The 18,816-nt window shown below is 35.6% G+C and overlaps 1 protein-coding gene across 1 annotated transcript in view; it reads left to right on the top strand.

Moving 5' to 3' along the window:
* Window positions 1-18,816, top strand: part of SIM2 (SIM bHLH transcription factor 2) — a 75,106-nt gene that overhangs the window by 40,075 nt on the left and 16,215 nt on the right. Inside the window, exons 6-7 of the mRNA XM_020996068.2 lie at window positions 3,277-3,476; window positions 15,161-15,267. Of these exons, the coding sequence (XP_020851727.1) occupies window positions 3,277-3,476; window positions 15,161-15,267 (307 nt within the window). The remainder of the gene's footprint in view (window positions 1-3,276; window positions 3,477-15,160; window positions 15,268-18,816) is intronic.

Genomic DNA, 18,816 nt, shown 5'->3' with positions numbered 1-18,816 from the left:
TTACACTTTCTGTTCACTCTTCTGATAGTTAGAAACAAAGCTAACATAAGGGACTTAATGTGTTTAGTTTATTTATTTTTTGTTTACTCCTCCCAGGAGAATTTGCATTTTAAAAATAGATCTAAAGGACCGGGCAATGTCTAATTTAAAGGAATATATATTACAAATGAAGATATTCTTGGGTAGGATTTGTAGCCCCTAAATTCACCAGAAATAACCAATTATGGGTTAGTTCAGCCTTGTTCAAAATTTTGTCAAGTAATCCAATTGAAAAATAAACAAAATTCTAAAAGCAAAGGACATCTTCCCACTGCCATCCTCACCTCACTCCACCATTTCAGACTACTTTGAGGACAAATTTCAGTTTCATAATATGTATTCTGGGAAAAATGCTTACCCATAGTTTTTTTGGGGGGAGGGTGTGAGGCAGTCAGGGTTAAGAGACTTACCCAATGTCATACAGCTAGTAAGCGTCAAGTGTCTGAGGCCAGATTTTAACTCAGGTCCTCCTAACTCCAGAGCCATACCCATAATTTCTACAATTTAGTTAAGAATCTCCTATACAAAAGAGAAGCAAGTGTCTGAATACTTAGTCTTGGTATCCAAAGTTTTGTATAGAAAATCTCAAATTCTAGTAGCCTCCACTCATATAACCCAGTACTATACCATCACGTGAAATTCTGTAGTTGCCTGTATTTTTTATTTGCAAATTAAACTTTTATTTTTCTCTGGATTGTGCTGAATATCTAATAAGTTAGTCTAAATTTCACACTGACAAAGAATGAGTGAATGCAGGCACATGCACACACATTCACATGATGCTTCCTGGAGATGGAAAGAAACATCAGAATCTGAAGACCTGGGCTCTAATGCCTGCTCTGTCAATAACTAGTGTGACACCAGGCAAGTAAGTCTCTGGGCTTAAATGGCCTTATCCTATAAAATAGGGGGATTAGACTAAACCTAATGTCCCTTTCAGGCTTAGCATTTTAACATTCTGTAAGTATATTCAGAAAACTTGGAAAACATCTTCTGAATGGGACATTTTAAATAATAAATTAAGATTTGATCATTTATTTCCTCCTAAGTGATTTGATATTACAACAATTTTTGTTAGTATGGGAAACCCTGGGGGTGAGAACTCTTCCCCCTGAAGCAGATCATAATCCTTCTATAACTTAAAGCTCTAAAGCTTTAGAACTTAAAAATTTAAAGCCTATAACTTAAAGGCAGACTCATATTTCCTGACTTTCAGTACAGTGCTGCTTTATAATATAAACTTATATGTCTATAGATGTGCTATAAAAATGGACTTTTCCTTACCTTTCTCATGAATCAGCAGTCTGATTGGCTATCAGACTACTCTTCTATTAAATACAAATTAATTACATATTGTAACCTTAATTTGTAGAATTAATTGAACATGGTGCCTTGAATAATTGTAACCCTTTTTGCTTTATTATGAAGTTGAAATATACTACAGATGGAAGTGTAAGAACAATATAGGTTCATTGCTTTTTGTTTTGAATTTGTGGGGTGATGGAGAGGGAGAATTCAAAGAAAATTCCATTTTTATTGTCCTGGATGTTTGGGAGGATGATGGCACCATTGATTTTGATATTTTAGACCTGTTGTCTTTGAGGCAAAAGTAAACTATCGAGGTGGAGCTACCAAGCAGGAAGTTGATAATATGGGTTTGGAACTTTGGGAAGAGTTTAGAGATGGAGATAATACTACTATACTACTTTACTCTACTATACCATATATTGGAGAGTTATCTGCATAGATCTGATTGTTGATGCTGCAAAAGTAATGGACTCACAAAGGGAGAATGTTGAAAGAAAAGACGTCAAGGGCAGAACCACCTGAAATACCTACTTTTAAGGGTTGAGGAGAGAATAAGGGATCAGAAAAGGAGTTACCAACAGACAGAGAATCATGAGAATTCATATCACAGAAACCAAAGAGAAGACACTATACAAAAGCATATTCAACGCAACTCACAGACAACTATACAGGTTAGAAAACAGATGCAAAGAAGAGGTCCATACAAAGTCTCATGAGATATCTGAGGGAATCATTTCCACTGAGGCAGAGAAAGTAGACCTTGAAAGAAGGATAGGATTTCAACAGGTTGAGATAAGGAACAAAGTAAGATAAGAATTTATCAGTTATGGGGGTAGCTAGATGGTGTAGTGGATAGAGCACCAGCCCTTGATTCAAGATGACCTGAGTTCAAATCTGGCCTCATAGTCTTGACACTTACTAGCTATGTGACCCTGGGCAAGTTACTTTACCCCATTGCCTTGCAAAGAGGGGGAAAAAAAAGAATTTATCAGTTATTCTCAGCTTTTAGCAGAAAGATACCATCAGCAGATGCCACAACTGTATCCTGCTTCTGTGCAATTTTGAAGATGAGTCAGTAACTCATTACCTAATTCATCCAACTGCATTAGCCAGTAATGGATTCCAAATTCCAGCGTATTACTTTGGATCCTCTCTACTTTTATCCCTTAAGTGTTTTTTTTTATTGATGCTTCCTGATTTTTACATCACAGTCACTTATCAATACATTACTCTATCCACCCCTTACCAGCTAAATAAAATCAACTTACAAAATGACCTTACCTGTTACTCTGTGCAACATTCCCTGCTAGTATAATGTTCCACCTCTGTACTCAGAAGAGGGTATTTTTCATCATCTGTCCTCTGGAAACAAGATTGGTCATTGTATTTAATATGAGTTCAGGTGCTTTTTAGTGCTGTTTCCATTTACATTATTATAGCTATTGGGGATATTTTCCTGATTTTGCTTTCTTGGCTCTGAATCAATTCATATAAGTTTTCCTATGTTTCTCTGAATTCTTCATATTCATAATTTCTTATAACACAACAAATATTCCATTATATTCATCTTCCTACTAATAAATTGGTCCCATCAGAATGTTGGAAAGTCCAGTATACAAATAGGGTTGAAAAAGGAATATTACATTACTTATGAGGAAATTAACAGGTCCAGAATCATTATGAAAATATTCTGTCTCTGGGGTAGCCAGGTGGTACAGTGGATAGAGCTCCTGCCTTGGATTCAGGAAGACCTGAGTTCAAATCCGACCTCCAGATACTTGACACTAGCTGTGTGACCCTGGGCAAGTCACTTAACCTCAATTGCCTCACCAAAAAGAAAAGAAAAAAAAAGGAAAAAGAAAGGAAAAAGAAATATTCTGTCTCCTTATCTCCCTGCCTCCAAATACTCTTTTTTCCCTCTTGTACTAGGTCATCCATTGCAGTGGCTATTTGAAGATAAGACAGTATATGTTGGACATGTCCTTGTATGACTCCTGTTACCAAATTGTGGGGTTGGTAGCAGTTGGCCAGTCTTTGCCTCCAAGTGCAATCACAGAGATCAAACTTCATAGTAATATGTTCATGTTTAGGGCAAGTTTGGACCTAAAATTAATATTTCTGGATTCCAGGTAAGTAAATATTTTCCACTTCCATTTCAAGGCATTGATTTTGTTGAAATCATCTAAAAGCCACAACATATTAAGCCAGGTTCTATACTCAAGATGCAAATTAAGCCTAAATTTAACTTTTTAAAACCTAATGTACTAATTGAGTCATTACTCAGGAAGTAACATTTTGCTAAATGCTCTTAAGATTGTTTTATGTTTATTTCTTAACTGTAACACTAAAGTCTGAAACTGATATGATTTTTTGTGGAAACAATGAATTTTATAGTTTGAGGCCTATGAAATCAGAATGTGAAGTTTTTAACTACTTCTATCATGTCAAAGGTTTATGTATAATATAAATGAACTGAGCAACTTCACCCCCATACTCCCTCCAACTCATCCTCTTGGCCCATACAATTAAAAATCAACATGTAAGACATACAGATATGGAATGGTGTGCTTTGGGTAGCACCAGGTGCTTCCTGGTTCCATATACAATTCCAATCACAGTCCCATCACAGCCACAATGAGTGATAGAGCATTCATTGTTTAACTCTGGCTTCTAACATTGCCCCAACAAGAAGTTTCTTTCTAATATCCAGAAATAAAGAGGAGGATCACAATTGTGCTTTTTAGCTTCTGTCCCATTTTTTTCAGTCCTTCATCAAACATGTGTTCACACTGCTAGTCATCCACAGACCAGGAAAGGTAACGAGAACAGGTTCAATAACAAAGGTTTTTGTATATGCGCTTGGAAGCCTCAAGCTCTTGGCTACATTTGCTCCTTAAGTGTTAAGTTTACTTTCTTCTTGTGTCAGCATGGTTCTAACGTTCTGTGGAATTCTGGACAAAGCATTTATATCCACATTAGTCTTACCAGGCCTGTAGTCTGTGCTACGATCATACTTGGCCAGGGCTGTTACTTCTCTCTGGCAAGCATCAGTACCAATCCAACTTGGCACTGGTCAAGATATGTCAATGGACTATTATCAGCCCACTCATGGAGTTTTACTTTATATGCCTAGTCTTTGAACTTCTCAGTGATGATCCACTTCAAAGCCATGAGCTATAGATTATTGACAGGATAGTGAGACTCTCTGTCAGTCCAACTTCTGCTGGCAAAGCAATTGGCCCCCGGTGACCATCACTTTCTTAACAAAGGAGAGCTTCCAAACCTTCCTGGCTGGCATCTGTGAGAAGAACAAAAGGTTTACTTGGGTCTGCAAAAGCCAATGCCAGTGCATGGTAAAGCAGTTGATTTAAAATCTTTGAAAGTTTATCTTTTCCCAAAAAGCTTTGTAGGTTTTAAGACAATTTTGCCTCTCCTGCCTTTTTTTGGCTCTGGCTCTCTGCAATTATATGTGTATCGGTGTGGTCATTAAGTGGTTTAGCAATAGCAGCATAGTCTTAAAATTTTCATTTTTTAATTTTTATTTTCAGTTCCAAATTCTCTCCCTCTCTTCATCCCTCCATTACCCATTGAGAAGGCAAGAAATGTACTATTATAAATATGAAGTCATGCAAAATACATTTTCACATTAGTCATGTTGAAAAAAAAGACCAGAAAATAAAGAGAAAATGTATTTCATTGTATACTCAGAGTTCATCAGTTCTTTGTCTCTGGAGGTGAATAGCATTTTTCATCATGAGTCTTTTGGAATTGTCATGGATCATATTGATCATAGCTAAGTCTTTCACAGTTGATTCATTACAATATTACTGTTACTATGTACAATGTTCTCCCAGTTCTGTTTATTTCACAGCCCATATAATTCTTCCCAGGTTTTTCTGAAACCTCACCCTTCATCATCTATTATAATACAATAGTGTTCCATCACCATCATATACTACAATTTGTTCGGCCATTCCCCAATTGATGGGCATCTTCTCAGTTTCCAATTCTTTGACACCACCGAAAGAGCTACCATACATATTCTTGCACATATCGGTCCTTTTCCTTTTCCTTTTCCTTTCGTCTTTTTGGGATTCATACTTAGTAGTGTTATTCCTGGATCAAAGCCTTTTGATGGTTTTATACAGTTGTATAGCTGTTTGGGCATAGTTACAAATTATTCCTCAGAATGGTTGGACTCGTTCACAACTCCACCAAAATACATTAATGTACCTATTTTTTCATATCCCTACCAGTATGTGTCATTTTCCTTTTCTATCATCTTAGGTGATCTGATAGGTGTAAGGTGGTGCCTCAGAGTTATTTTAATTTGTAGTTCCCTAATCTTTAGGGATTTAGAGCATTTTTTCCATATGACTTAATAGCTTTGATTTCTTTTTCTGAAAACTACTTGTCCATATCCTTAGACTATTTTTTTAAATCTGGCTCAGTTCTCTATGTTTAAGAAATGAGCACTTTAACAGAAAATTGCTGTCAATACTTTCCCCATTTCCTCCTTTCCTTCTAATTTTGGGTGTATTGATTTTATTTGTGCAAACTCTTTTTAATTTAATGTAATCAAAATTATCCATTTTACCTCCTGTGATCCTCTCAATTTCTCTTTTGGTCATAAACGCTTCCCTCATCTGTAAATCTAATGGGTAATTTTTTCTATGCTTCCTTAATTTGTTTATGCTATCATATAATTACCCATTTTGAACTTATCTTGGTATACAGTTTGAGATGTTGGACTGCTTTCTAGTTTTTTTCTGAAGTTTTTGTCAAATAGTTCTTGCTCCCAAAGCTTAAGTCTTTTGGTTTATAAGACACTAAGTTAGTGTAGTCATTTATTTCTGTATATTGTATAACTCATCTATTCCATTTCTTATCTAGTAACAGATGGTTTTGATGACGCCTGCTTTGTAGTATAGTTTGAGGTCTGGTACTGTCCAGGCTGCTTATCTTCACTTTTATTTTCACTGATTCCCTGGATATTCTCAATCTTATGTTCCTCTAGATGATTTTTTTTCTAGCTCTTCAAGATAATTCTTGGGTAGTTTGTGTGGTATGGCACTGAATAAGTGAATTAATTTAGGTAGTATTATTCTTTTATTATGTTGGCCCAGCCTGCCTGTGAACAATTAATATTTCTCCAGTTGTTTAGACCTGTCTTTATTTGAGTGAAAAGTGTTTTGTAATTGTGTTCATGGAGTTCCTGGGTTTGTCTTGGCAGATAAGATTCCTAAGTATTTTATACTGTCTGCAATTATTTTAAATGGAATTTTGCTTTCTATGTCTCTCTGCTAGATTTTGTTGACAAAATATAGAAATGCTGGTGATTTACGTGGATTCATTTTATATCTTACAATTTGCTAAGTTGTTAATTATTTCAACTAGTTTTTTTAGTTGATTCTTTAGTGTTCACTAAGTATACTATGATATCATCTATACTATTATACATATTATACTATCAAAATGTGATAGTTTTGTCTTCTTGTTGCCTGTGATTACTCATTCAATTTCTTTTTCTTGTCTTACTACCATAGCTAGCATTTCTGGCACAATATTGCATAATAGTGGTGATAATGGATATACTAGCTTCACCTCTGATCTTATTAGGAAGACTTCTCATTTATCCCAAGTATAGCTAATACTTGCTTTCAGTTTTAAATAGATACTATTTGTCCTTTCAAGAAAGGCTCCAGTGGATAGAGCACCCGCCCTGGAGTCAGGAGAACCTGAGTTCAAATGTGACCTCAGACACATAATACTTCCTAGCTGTGTGACTGTGAACAAATCACTTAACCTCAATTGCCTCACTAAAAAAAAAAAAAAAGGCTCCATTTATTCCTATGCTTTCTAGTGTTTTTTAATAGGATGAGTGCTAAATTTTGTCAAAAGTTTTTTTCTGCATCTATTCATATAATCATACAATTTTTGTTGTTTTGTTGTCATAGGAGGAATTTGGTCAGACTCCTTCTTTACCTATCTTTTTTCACACAGTTTATGTAGTATTTGAATTATTTTTTCTTGAAATGTTTGGTAGAATTTGCTTGTAATCCATCTGGTCCTTTTTTCTGCCCTTAGGGAGTTCATTTATGTCTTGTTCAATTTCTTTTTCTAAGATGATAAGGGTATTTAAGTATTTTATTTTTTCTTCTGTTAATCTGAATAATTTATATTTTTATAATATTTATCCATTTCATTTATATTGTCAGTTTTATTTGCACGTAATTGGGGAAAATAGCTCCTAATAATTGCCTTTAATTTCATCTCCATTGGTTGTGCATTCACCCATTTCATTTTTGATATTGGTAATTTGGTTTTCTTTCTTTTTTAAAATCAAATTAATCAATGGTTCAATTTATTTTATTTTTTTCTTCATAAAACCAGTTGTATTTATGTCCTAATTGTATTTTATTAGTTCAATATACTTTACTGAAGCTCTATAAAACTGACATTTGTCTATTGACAGCCGCAGACAGGCTTCCTCCAGCTAATCTAACACTTTACAATTTTTACTCATGTTCTTCTTTCTTATCAAAGTTATTGCAGTCATCAAGGTACTTTCAGGTAGTTTCTGTCCTTAACCACTTTCTCCAATAGCCATTGGAAAGTGACTGGTACCACTGAGATGCCTTGGGGCATTCACTCAAAACTGATAGAGCACTCCATTGCATAGTTGGAAAGATGAAAGCAGTCTTTTCCTTGTCTTCCTCAGACATAGGAATCTGGTAGTATCCACCACACAAGTCCAAGATAAAAAACTATAGCTGCCTAGGAGATAATCTAAAGCATCTTGTGCCCCTAGCATAATATCATGCTCCTGGTCCAAATTACTTCTTTTGTTCAAAGTCTGGGAATCTACATGCATACAGATCTTTCCATTTTTCTCAGGCACAACTGCTATGGATGATGCATGGGAGCTGCTGAATCTGTCTCTGAATGTTTGGGAATCAATGAGCTAGATTCTATGAACTGTACCATTGTTATTCCTGATTTTATAGTTTAAACAAGATTAAACAATTTATATTGATGTTGTGCTTTCAACTTTTTCAAAGTATTTTTAAACTTATTTCATTTAGAAAAATTTGAGGTAGGCAAGACAGGTGGTAGTCTACCATTTTGACTTAGGTACAAGTATGTTTAAGGACTTTCCTATCACAGCTAGTTAATGGGAAGGCAGATATTTGATACATAATAATAATAATAGATGTAATTAAAAGGAGAATTGAATTATGATAGAAAAGGTCTTTGCTTGCTCAGGAATAACCTGACCACAGGAAAGCTAGTGCCTGAGTTTCTTTTTCAAGAAATTCTGGAGCATACTTATGATTTATTTCTTTACCTCTTCTTGATTCTCTTTTACTGCTTTGTGTGGCACCCATCTCCCTCCCCCCCCAAATCTAAACCCTAATATGTTCTCAGGGTCCTAGGGAATGAGGAGCAGGACATTTTTAGTTACTTAGAGACACAGTCGGCCACTAACTTTAAGCAACAATACCCTGAAACCTAAGATATTTTTATGCAAAAAAGCCTCAGAAGTACGTTCAATCAGGGAACACTCTTGGCTCTGTGGGGGAAAAAAGATAAAATATTTGTTTACAGAATGAGAGGGAAATATCTCACCTTGGTCTGAAGGGGAATGCCACTGAACACTGCCCTCCTAGGTCACTGCACAAGCTGAGCTGTAGGGAAAGGGCATATCCACCCACTGAAGTAATTTTCTTCCATCAAGACTTAGCTTGAGTGCTTTCCTTGACTCTACACCACCCTCCTAATTGAAAGTTATGTTTTTTGACTTAATATTTTTACATTTATGTCACTTCATCTATATATCTCCTTTGTTATTTTTGCTCTTATTGTATATATATATATATATATATATATATATATATATATATATATATATATATATTGTATATATCTCATCTTCCCACATCTCTTTTAATTTTTAAAGCTTCCAGAGAGAAAGGACAGTATTGCTTTTCATGGGATCATAGTGTACCAACAAGAACCACTGATAGGCTTGGGGGTGATCACCCTCTCCCTCTCCCCTAGAGGCTCCTCGGTAGCTCTAGATCTGTGCATGTATCGACTGGGTATAATCCTGGGGAATCTTGGCCCTTAAAGAAAGGAGTCAAACTCTCCCATGTTATTTGGCTTTTTATATTCCAACATAGGAGCCCCAGGAGAAAAATTACCTAAAGTTTAGGTATAGCTATTGTCCATATGCTGTTTGTCATCTTTGACTAAAAGACCCAGCTGCTCCTGAGCTCTTGAAGCTCCCTTCACAACAGTATCTCCCTTGCTGAATATGTTCATCTTGGGATCTTTATTCTGTCACCTTTGCCCAATGAAGTGGAAGAAAGCAGAAAAAATCCTAAAGTCCAGGCTCCGCTCATTTGGCAGAATTCCCTACTCCAGCTGCCATTGAGGAACATTCCCTTCTAGGGTGGGAGCAGGCTAAGGCCTTCTCTACTCCTCTAGGGAGAGTCTCTTTCTACCCTTGGCAGACAGAAAAGATCCAGAGAGGGAGTCACCACCTTTAATGCCTACTAAGTCCACTCTTCCTTTCTTATGGGCCAATTTTCTCTACTTGAGCTGTGATACAGGCTCAAGCAGCATTCAGCTATCACAGGGAAAAGTACTAAGGGACCATCCAAGATTTTCTTTGTTATCCAAAGCAACAAGTCCTACCTCACTGGACGCATGTTTCTCCAGACAAGGTCAGGACACAGGCTTACAATTCCAGTGGGTGTGCTCCAGCTAGAGAAGAGCCCCTATTTATTCCCCATTATAATAGGATCACTTTTGTGTCTCCAGCAAGTACAGTGCTTTTCTCAGCAATGCTGAATAAATATTTGGTGTTTAACTGAATTACCAATTTAATTCAGAAGGGATTAATACCAGTCTTCCTAAGAGGAGTAAAAAAAAAAAAGGAGTTGTAAAGATCCATTTCTTTTTCCTATGAGAAGATCTCATGGTGGGAAATTGACTTCTGGGGCAGTTTCTGAGTTCCATCATGTTACCAGCAAAGCCATTTTGTTTTCTCACTTTTCATGATCTTTAGTCCTATAAAGGAAGGGTTCCAGTCTAGATTGCCAGAAGTGAAATGAGAAAAAAGGACAAGTCCAAAACAATAAGTCTGCTTCCTTTGCAGAATGCCAATTGTATTGATTTCACAAGGCCAGTGTATCAAGAAAGCAATAAGGTAAACAGACCTAGGGAGAAGAGAAGAGAAATCAGGCTTTGAACAGATTCTGCTTTTAAAATTCCAGTGCTCATAGAGGCAGGGTATAGGGCAAAGTGTCTGTCTCTAAAAAAGCTGGAATAGTAGCACCTTGGCTTTCACAGAAACAGGTGGTATTGTTATTAAGCATAAATCAAAATAAAACTGAAATTTGGTTTTAAAAGATTATATGATATTTCATTTTGAAACTATAGCTGGTGCTTCTTCTGACAGTGGGGGAATACAGCCATGTTTGAGATTTGGCAAATTCCTCTGACTTTAGAGGTTCAGAAAAACCTTTAGGGGGACTCTTTTCCCTTTAAGTTTTAAGCCAATATGTATCTTAACGGAAAACATAATACATGTGGTTTTGATTAATTTACACTTATAGAGTGGTTGTTCTGTAACTTGACTTCCAATTAGTTGAAGGAGCCTCTTTGACTCACAATTCCTTGATTTTTTTGCTTTGCTTCTTTACAATCAGATATTTGAGTTTTTCTACCAGAGTAGAAACAGGACTTAGAATCTATGCAACTTTACCAGGCCTTGAACTTGGTGATCAGATTTCTCCTTCTCTTCTTCCCTTAGACTCTCTATTACACCTCTCTATCATGGAGAAATACTATGGAAATATAAACCACAAATAGTGATCAGTTCCAGGGAAGTGTGACGTCTTCAGAGATTCACAACTACAGGCATAACTGAGATGACCTAAAGTCTCAAAATGCAGTCAAACTCCCAGTCTATTTAATTTGCAGCTAACATTTAACATTCCATTAATTTCCTGAATGGAAAGGTCACTGGTGATAGTTCCTTTCATGGATATTCATTATGAGACTACTTAATTTTAACTCTTTTAGGTGATTTTTTTTCTACTAGCCTGATTTGCAGCTCAGTTTTTCACAGCCCAGAGATTGATACCATTTTACAACAGAACTTTTGAAGTGGAGAAAAGTGTATTGATAGTTATAAGACTGAATTTTTATAAGAGTATCTTTCCTTCAAGAATTCAATTGGGGAATTAACCTGAATAAATAATTGGCATATGAGTCATATAAACATCAGAACAAACATTCACACAATTATTTAGAGTATGTTTTTCCTTTCCTCTTTGATTTTGTTATATTAATATTTTCTGAGGCATTAATGTGTTTCTTTTAATTTAATTTAATTTAATTTTCAGTTCTTTTTTTTGCCTTATCCCCTCCACCCATTGAGAAGGCAAAAAACCCACAAATTAATCATACATTAATTTTTTAAAATTACAAGGTCATGTAAAACAAATTTCTCCATTAGTCATGTCCAAGGAAAGAGAGAGACAGACAGACAGACAGAGACAGAGAGACAGAGAAAGGAAAAAAGGAAGGGAGAGAAGAAGGAAGAGGAGAAAAAGAAAGAGAAGAAAATATGCTTCAATGTGTGCTGTAAATCTATCACCTCTCTATCTGGAGGCAAAAAGCACATTTCAGAATGAGTTCTTTGGAATTATGGTTATTCATTATGTTGCTCAGAATCTTTCAAAGTTTACGATATTATCGGGTGGTGGTTCTGTAACTTGACTTCCAGTTAGTTGAAGGAGAAATGATATAATTTGTTCTTCTGGTTTTGTTCACTTCATTTTGCATCAGTTTATATAAGTCTACCCAGGCTTTTTTGAATACATACCCTTCATCATTTCTTACAGCATAGTAGTATTCTATCACATTGATAGACCATAACTTGTCCAATCACTTTCCAATTGACAGGCGTCTCCTCAGTTTCCAATTCTTTGCTATCACACAAAAAAGCTGCCATAAATATTTCCGGACATATGGGCCTTTCCGCTCTTTCTTTGATCTAGGAGTGAATAGTTTTGGGGGCAGAGTTCCGAATTACTTTCCACAGTGGTTGGACTAGTTTTCAGCTCTATCAATAGGGTATTGATCTATCTGTTTTCCCACAGCCTCTCCAGCCTTTGTCATTTTTCTTTTTTGTTATATAAATCAATTTGATGGGTTTGGGGTGATACCTCAGAGTTGTTTTAATTTGCATTTCTGTAATTATTATTGAGTTAGAGCATTTTTTTTCATATATATATGTATATATACACATATATTATACATATACATATATACACATATGTGTATATATATATATATATATATATATATATATACATATGACTACTGATAACTTAGATTTCTCCTCAGAAAACTGCCTGAGACATTCATATGCGAACAGCAGGTGTCACTGTGGAACAAATTTGTCTGTAGTCATTTTTTCACTCTCTCCTATTGTAGGAATAATAAATAAATAATGACTAGCATTTATAGAGCACCTACTGTGTGCCAAGCACTGTGCTAAGCACTTTGCACCTGTGACCAAATATTGTTCATTTGGTCTTTACAACAACTCTGGAAGGTAGTTGCTATTATTATCCTCATTTTACAGATGAAGTGATTGAGGCAAACAGGTTAAGTGACTTGTCCAGGGTCACACAGCTAGTAAGTATCCAATGTCAAATTTGAACTTAGGTCTTCCTGCCTCTAGGCTCAGAACTCTGTCCATTATAACTCCCGATTCCTCTCCCTAGGTAGCCCAGGAGCCACTACCTTTGCTTTCATCCGTACCTTTACACAGCCTCACTTTTCTTTTCATCAGAGGCTAGAGATTTCCCTGAGGATTTCCCTTAGCATTTAAAGGACCTAAATTGAAGTACATCAGTGGCATTTCTGTAGCTTAACGACAAAATGACTTGGGACCATGTGGATCCCTTTCTCCATTATTCACATAGCCTTGGTTCCCCCAGATCAGAACCAAATTCTCACCATCAGGACTACCCCCCTGAATTTTTTAAAAGTTATTTTTAGTTAAGCTAATTACTGGCACCCTCCATTTCCCAGCAGACAATAAAAGCAATAATAATATAAATATGATAATAATAACTAACATTTATTTATTGCCTACTGTGTGTCAGACATTGTGCTAAGAAATGATGAGCTCAGTTACCTTAGAAAAACATGGAATGACTTCCATTAAATAATGAAGAGCAAAGTGAGCAGAACCAAGACAACATTGTATACAGTAACAGCAACATTGTTTTAAGAACGATTTTGAGTGAATAAGTTATTTTGACTATTGTAAATATCCAAATGAACTATAAATGATTTTCTCAGTTCTTAAAGGAGTAATTGCACCTGGAAGCCTTAGCCTGAGTTCTTTGCTCCATTAAATGCAGGCCATGGCTTGAAGCCAGTCCAATATGCTCCACCTGTAGTCCTGGAGCTCAAACTGTGAGGTCAGGCCTTAGGGACCTGATCACCAGGGGCACTGCTGCTGCTCTCTCTCTCTCCTTTCCACTCCACTCCATCTCTCTCATGCAGGCAGACTTCTGCTCCTTGTCTGCCCCTTTTGCTCTGTAATAGGATAATTCAAAATCTTCCATTCCAGTGAAATTCCACTTCCCAGGCTCGAACCTCATCATATCTCTTTCAGGCCTTGGAAGGAATGTTGCTTCTTTGAACTACAAATCCCAGGATTCCAGTTAGATTTCAGAGTTTACGACGCCCATGGGGATCAGTCTTGAAATCCAAAATCCATAGGAATAGAAATCAGTTTTAAAAAATATAAATATCTTGTTCCACATTCATTCATTAAGAAATACTTATAAAGTGCCTACTGTATACAGAGTATTGGCTGGCTTAAGTAGTGAGAGATGTCTTCTCTGTCCTTGTAGAATTTATAGTCTGGTACAGTGTTCTTAAGTTTTTTTTGTGTCATGGACTTCTTTGGCAGTCTGGTAAAACATGTGGGCCCTTTCTCAGAATAATGTTTTTAAGTGCATAAAACACATAGGATTACAAATATTAAAATAAATGTATTTTCCCTTTCAAAGTCACTGATCCCCAGAAATCTGACCACTTGGTCTAGTAGGATGAAAGCCAAGAAACAAAGTACATAATACTGCATAAGGACATTAGATAGTTGTAAAACAAAGTGTTTTATGAGTGCAGAAGATCTGAAAAACCTTCATGGAGAAGGTAGCATTTGAAGTGGATCAGCACTCAAGGATCAGCAGACTTTGAATAATAGCAACCTGCTTTGGTTCTTACTGTTTCCTATAATTACTAAACTATTCTCGGTAATATGAGAATATTCTCCAAGCTAGTCTTGAAATAAAATTTCCTTTTAGATTGATTGCATACTGTTAATAATGGAGATTTCGTAAAATTAAAACAACCTTTCCAGAACCTTCCTGAAATATACTAAGCATTCACCTGTCACATATCTTTCTGCAAATTATCAGTTCTTGGAGAAACTTAAATTCGCTCTGGAAAAGGATGAAATTGCAAATTACCTTAAAGAATGCATTCATTGACTGGTGTCTGAAGTTTTCCTGAATATGAGTAACTCTATATCCTGCGTTGGACTGGAGTTCAAAAGTTGTTTCTTATAAAGAAGATGATTTTCAGATTTCAAAGTCAACATTTGTTTCCATTTTTAGTCCTTTAGCACTTGATTACTTAGCAAGATCAATATTAGTTTAATTAAAACCAAATCTGTAGGGCAATATTATTAATTTAGATAGCCTTCTTCTTCCAGGGTGACTGAACTAACTGGCTATGAACCACAGGACTTGATAGAGAAAACCCTTTACCATCATGTCCATGGCTGTGATATGTTCTACTTACGTTATGCTCATCATCTACGTAAGTAACACAATATGGATGTTCATAACATTTAAAATATTTCAGTGTTGCTAACTTTTGAATCAAGTTCTACAGATATAAAGGGAAGTAGTATTTTCCACAGGAGTGGAGTGATAAAGGTAGGGAATAGGGAAGTGGGTATAAAACTATTGTAAGATGTATGTGTACATACCCCCAATTTTCAGGGTGAATGGGTTAGAACATGGAAAAATATTTATTACAACCTCCTATTGTACATTTTTGTTAGTTATTTAATAGTAAGTCTGAAAGTGTATAGCATTTTATTTTATGAAATATTAAGAAATAATGGCAGTACCTTAGTCTAAAGCCCTTAATCTCACCTGAATGAATGACCTTATCAGTACTTAATCAAAGTCAAGGAGTCAATATCCTAGTCTTAAATCCTCATTTCGTTCTTGTAAGAGATCTAATAAGTTCTGGTAGTAGAAGATTCAGTCAAGTTCAATAAAGAATCTTTTCCCCTTATTCCCTGAAACTCAAGAGAACCTCATCTTGTTTATTGTAAGAGAACTGAGAGTGGAATGACTTTGTTCTATTCAAGAATGATATTGCAACAGGGCAGCTAGGTGGTGCAGTGGATAGAGTACCAGCCTCAGACCAAACACTTGACACATACTAGATGTGTGACCTTGGGCTAGTCACTTAACCCCGATTGCCTCACTCAAAAAAAAAATGATATGGCAAGTTCACTTTTGACCAGATAGGAAGGAGGAATCCTTGGAGGAAGTGGTTAAAGGAAAAAAAAAATTGGTTTGCGAAAAATATTTCTTTTAGGGTTCACTAATATTGACATTGCTATTGTTCTGTTTAGACAAATAAAAAAACCCTAACCTAGACTTTGTACCCTTGCTTTAACTTGATGAAGGAATTTTGTCATTTGTTTCCTGAACACGATAAAGTAACAAGATGCCCAGACCTGGTGGTTTACACCTGTAATCCCAGCTACTAAAGAGGCTGAAGCTGGTGAAGCACTTGAGCTCTGGATTTCTGAGTTGTAGTGTGCTAAAGCTTATCAACTGTCTGCACTAAGTCTAGCGCTATCGTGTTGAGCTCCTGGGATTAGAGGACTACCAGGCTGGGTAAGGGAGGGGAAATCCTCCCAAGTTGGAAATGGAGCAGGTCAGAGCCTTCCATGCTAATCAGTAATCGGATCAGGCCAGCGAGTAGCAACTGTACTTCCTGCCTGAGTGAAATAGGGAGACTCAGTCTCAAAAAGTATATATATTATCAAGTTAGGAAGAATTCCAGTAACAACGGATCTTCCACCAAAAAGCAACACATGTAAATATTAATAAATTGTCTCTGACAAACATTGGCTAGTTAAATGCAAAGTGTAGTTTTTCTTGTACACGTACACACACATTGGAGTCAAACTCTAGGTGATAATCTCAGAGATCTATGATTGGATTAGTTGGTCAAGAGATAGGGAAAGAAATTCCCCTTTTCTGCCTGGTCAAATGTGAACTCAAGAGACATCATTCTTAAAATGAAATAAAGACATTTCCACTCTCAGGTCTGTTATGAAAAAAAAAAAGATGAGTTTCAGGAAATCAAGGTTCCTTCTCAAACTTGATTGAATCTTCTACTACTAGAACTGTTTCATGTCTTTTATAAGAATGAAATGAGGACTTTAGACTGGCATATTAACTCCTTGGCTTTAAGTACTGATAAGGTCTGTTCTTGATCTGATGTTCCTGTGTTCTCCAGTTACAAATGAAGGAAGTTTAGAGGAGACAAGAGGTTCTTAGGAAAAAAGAAATTCATACAAAATGAGAAAGAAAGCATTTAATTTGTCAGAACAGAAGGGTCTTAGGAACTTCTGGGTTTGGTAGAGACTTTAAGCTCAGAAGTATTGAGCAAGCAGCATTATTCAAGGGCTTTTCCTGATCACTTTCATTCCTTTCCTATTGCCCAAAGCACTTTGTACTTATTTTGTGTATGTCCTGCACTTACTTATTTGTAATCATGTTGTAATCATGTTGTATCATGTGGTAATCATGTAGAATATAAGCTCCTTTAGGTCAGGGACTGTGTCATTTTTGTATTTCTATTTCCAGTGCTTACCAATGCCTGACACATAGCAAGCAGGTCATAAATACTTGCTGCTTGCGCCTGATTCTTCCAAAAGCTAAATAAAAGCAGAAGAAAATTTGGGCAAAGCTAAATCAATGATCTAATGCAGTGGCTTTCAAATGTTTTTGATTCCTATCACTAAGAAAATTTTGAGTATGTACCCCAATATATGTATATTAATAAATTAGTACTACTGCACTGATAAATATGAACTATTAAACATGCAAAAGAAATTTTAAAAGGATAGGATAAGATGAAATAAAAAAGGTTTTAAATACATATTTGACCCCACTAAATTATCAATAATTTCACAATGTTAAAATATTGATATTTAAAGTATTTTCAGTAAGAGCAGTTATTGAATATGCATCTGTTTTTGAAGATCTTATTTTTAAGCTTTGTGATAGAGTAATTTGAAGGTCTGGTTCCAAGTCCAATTTATTTTGATGCTTGATTTTAATGATTGTCATAACCAAAAAAAAGATAATTCACAAGGAAATATATAGATCTGAATGGAAGAAGTACATTGTTGGCTGTGCTTACTAAGTCATTATTCTTATTTTTCAATTATGTCCCCCAGTTCTGCAGATTTTATTGAAATTTGACTAGTGGATTTTCAACTTTCTTAATGTTGGTCAATTGTTTTAGCAAACATTGGAAATTATAACGTTTTCATATTAGTAGCAAATGGGTTCAAAAAACTACTGACACTATTCACCTGTGAAAGGAAGACACATGACAGTATGCTTATAAATGGAAAAGGTGAGATGATAATGATGATCGCAATTACGATTTTATTTACTATGTGATTAAACACATTCAAAACAGTCTATATCCAGAATGAATGAGGACACTGGAATAAGAGCCAGGAAAGACAAAGTGATGGCACTCTAGACTTCACATACACACACACACACACACACACACACACACACACATACATACATACACAAATATATAGTGTCTAGCATAGTGATTGGGAAAAATATACATAGAGTGGAAAATAAATTATGGAAAATATTGGGAGATATATTTGTCTGTATTTGTATGTATACATGTGTACATGTATATGTGTATTATGTATATATACCCATGTGTACATGTGTGTTTTCCAGGCACTATGCTAGCCACTGTGGATACAAAGACAAAATTGATATTGTCCCTTCCTTAAGAAATTTATCGATATGAATAAATAAAAGAAAATAAAAAATCTATATAAAGTAAAAACAAAGTAATTTTTAGTACATGTGGGTAGAAAAGTATTAGCATCTGGAGGGATCAGAAAAGGTGTCTACTAGGAGATAGCACTTGTTGACATTTGAAGAGAGAAGAGAGATGTGTATATGCATGCGTGTATTATATATCAACACACATTTGTCATTGCAAGATCATATTCTTTAAAGATGATAAATATTAAATATGTCTATCCTTGAAGAATGTTAATAACAGTTTAAA

This window comes from Phascolarctos cinereus, unplaced genomic scaffold (genome assembly GCF_003287225.1).
Source record: "Phascolarctos cinereus isolate Bilbo 61053 unplaced genomic scaffold, phaCin_HiC Scaffold_726;HRSCAF=1367, whole genome shotgun sequence".
NCBI classification, from domain to species: domain Eukaryota; kingdom Metazoa; phylum Chordata; class Mammalia; order Diprotodontia; family Phascolarctidae; genus Phascolarctos; species Phascolarctos cinereus.
Note: the sequence above shows the minus strand (reverse complement) of the source record. Positions and strands in the feature narration are given on the sequence as shown.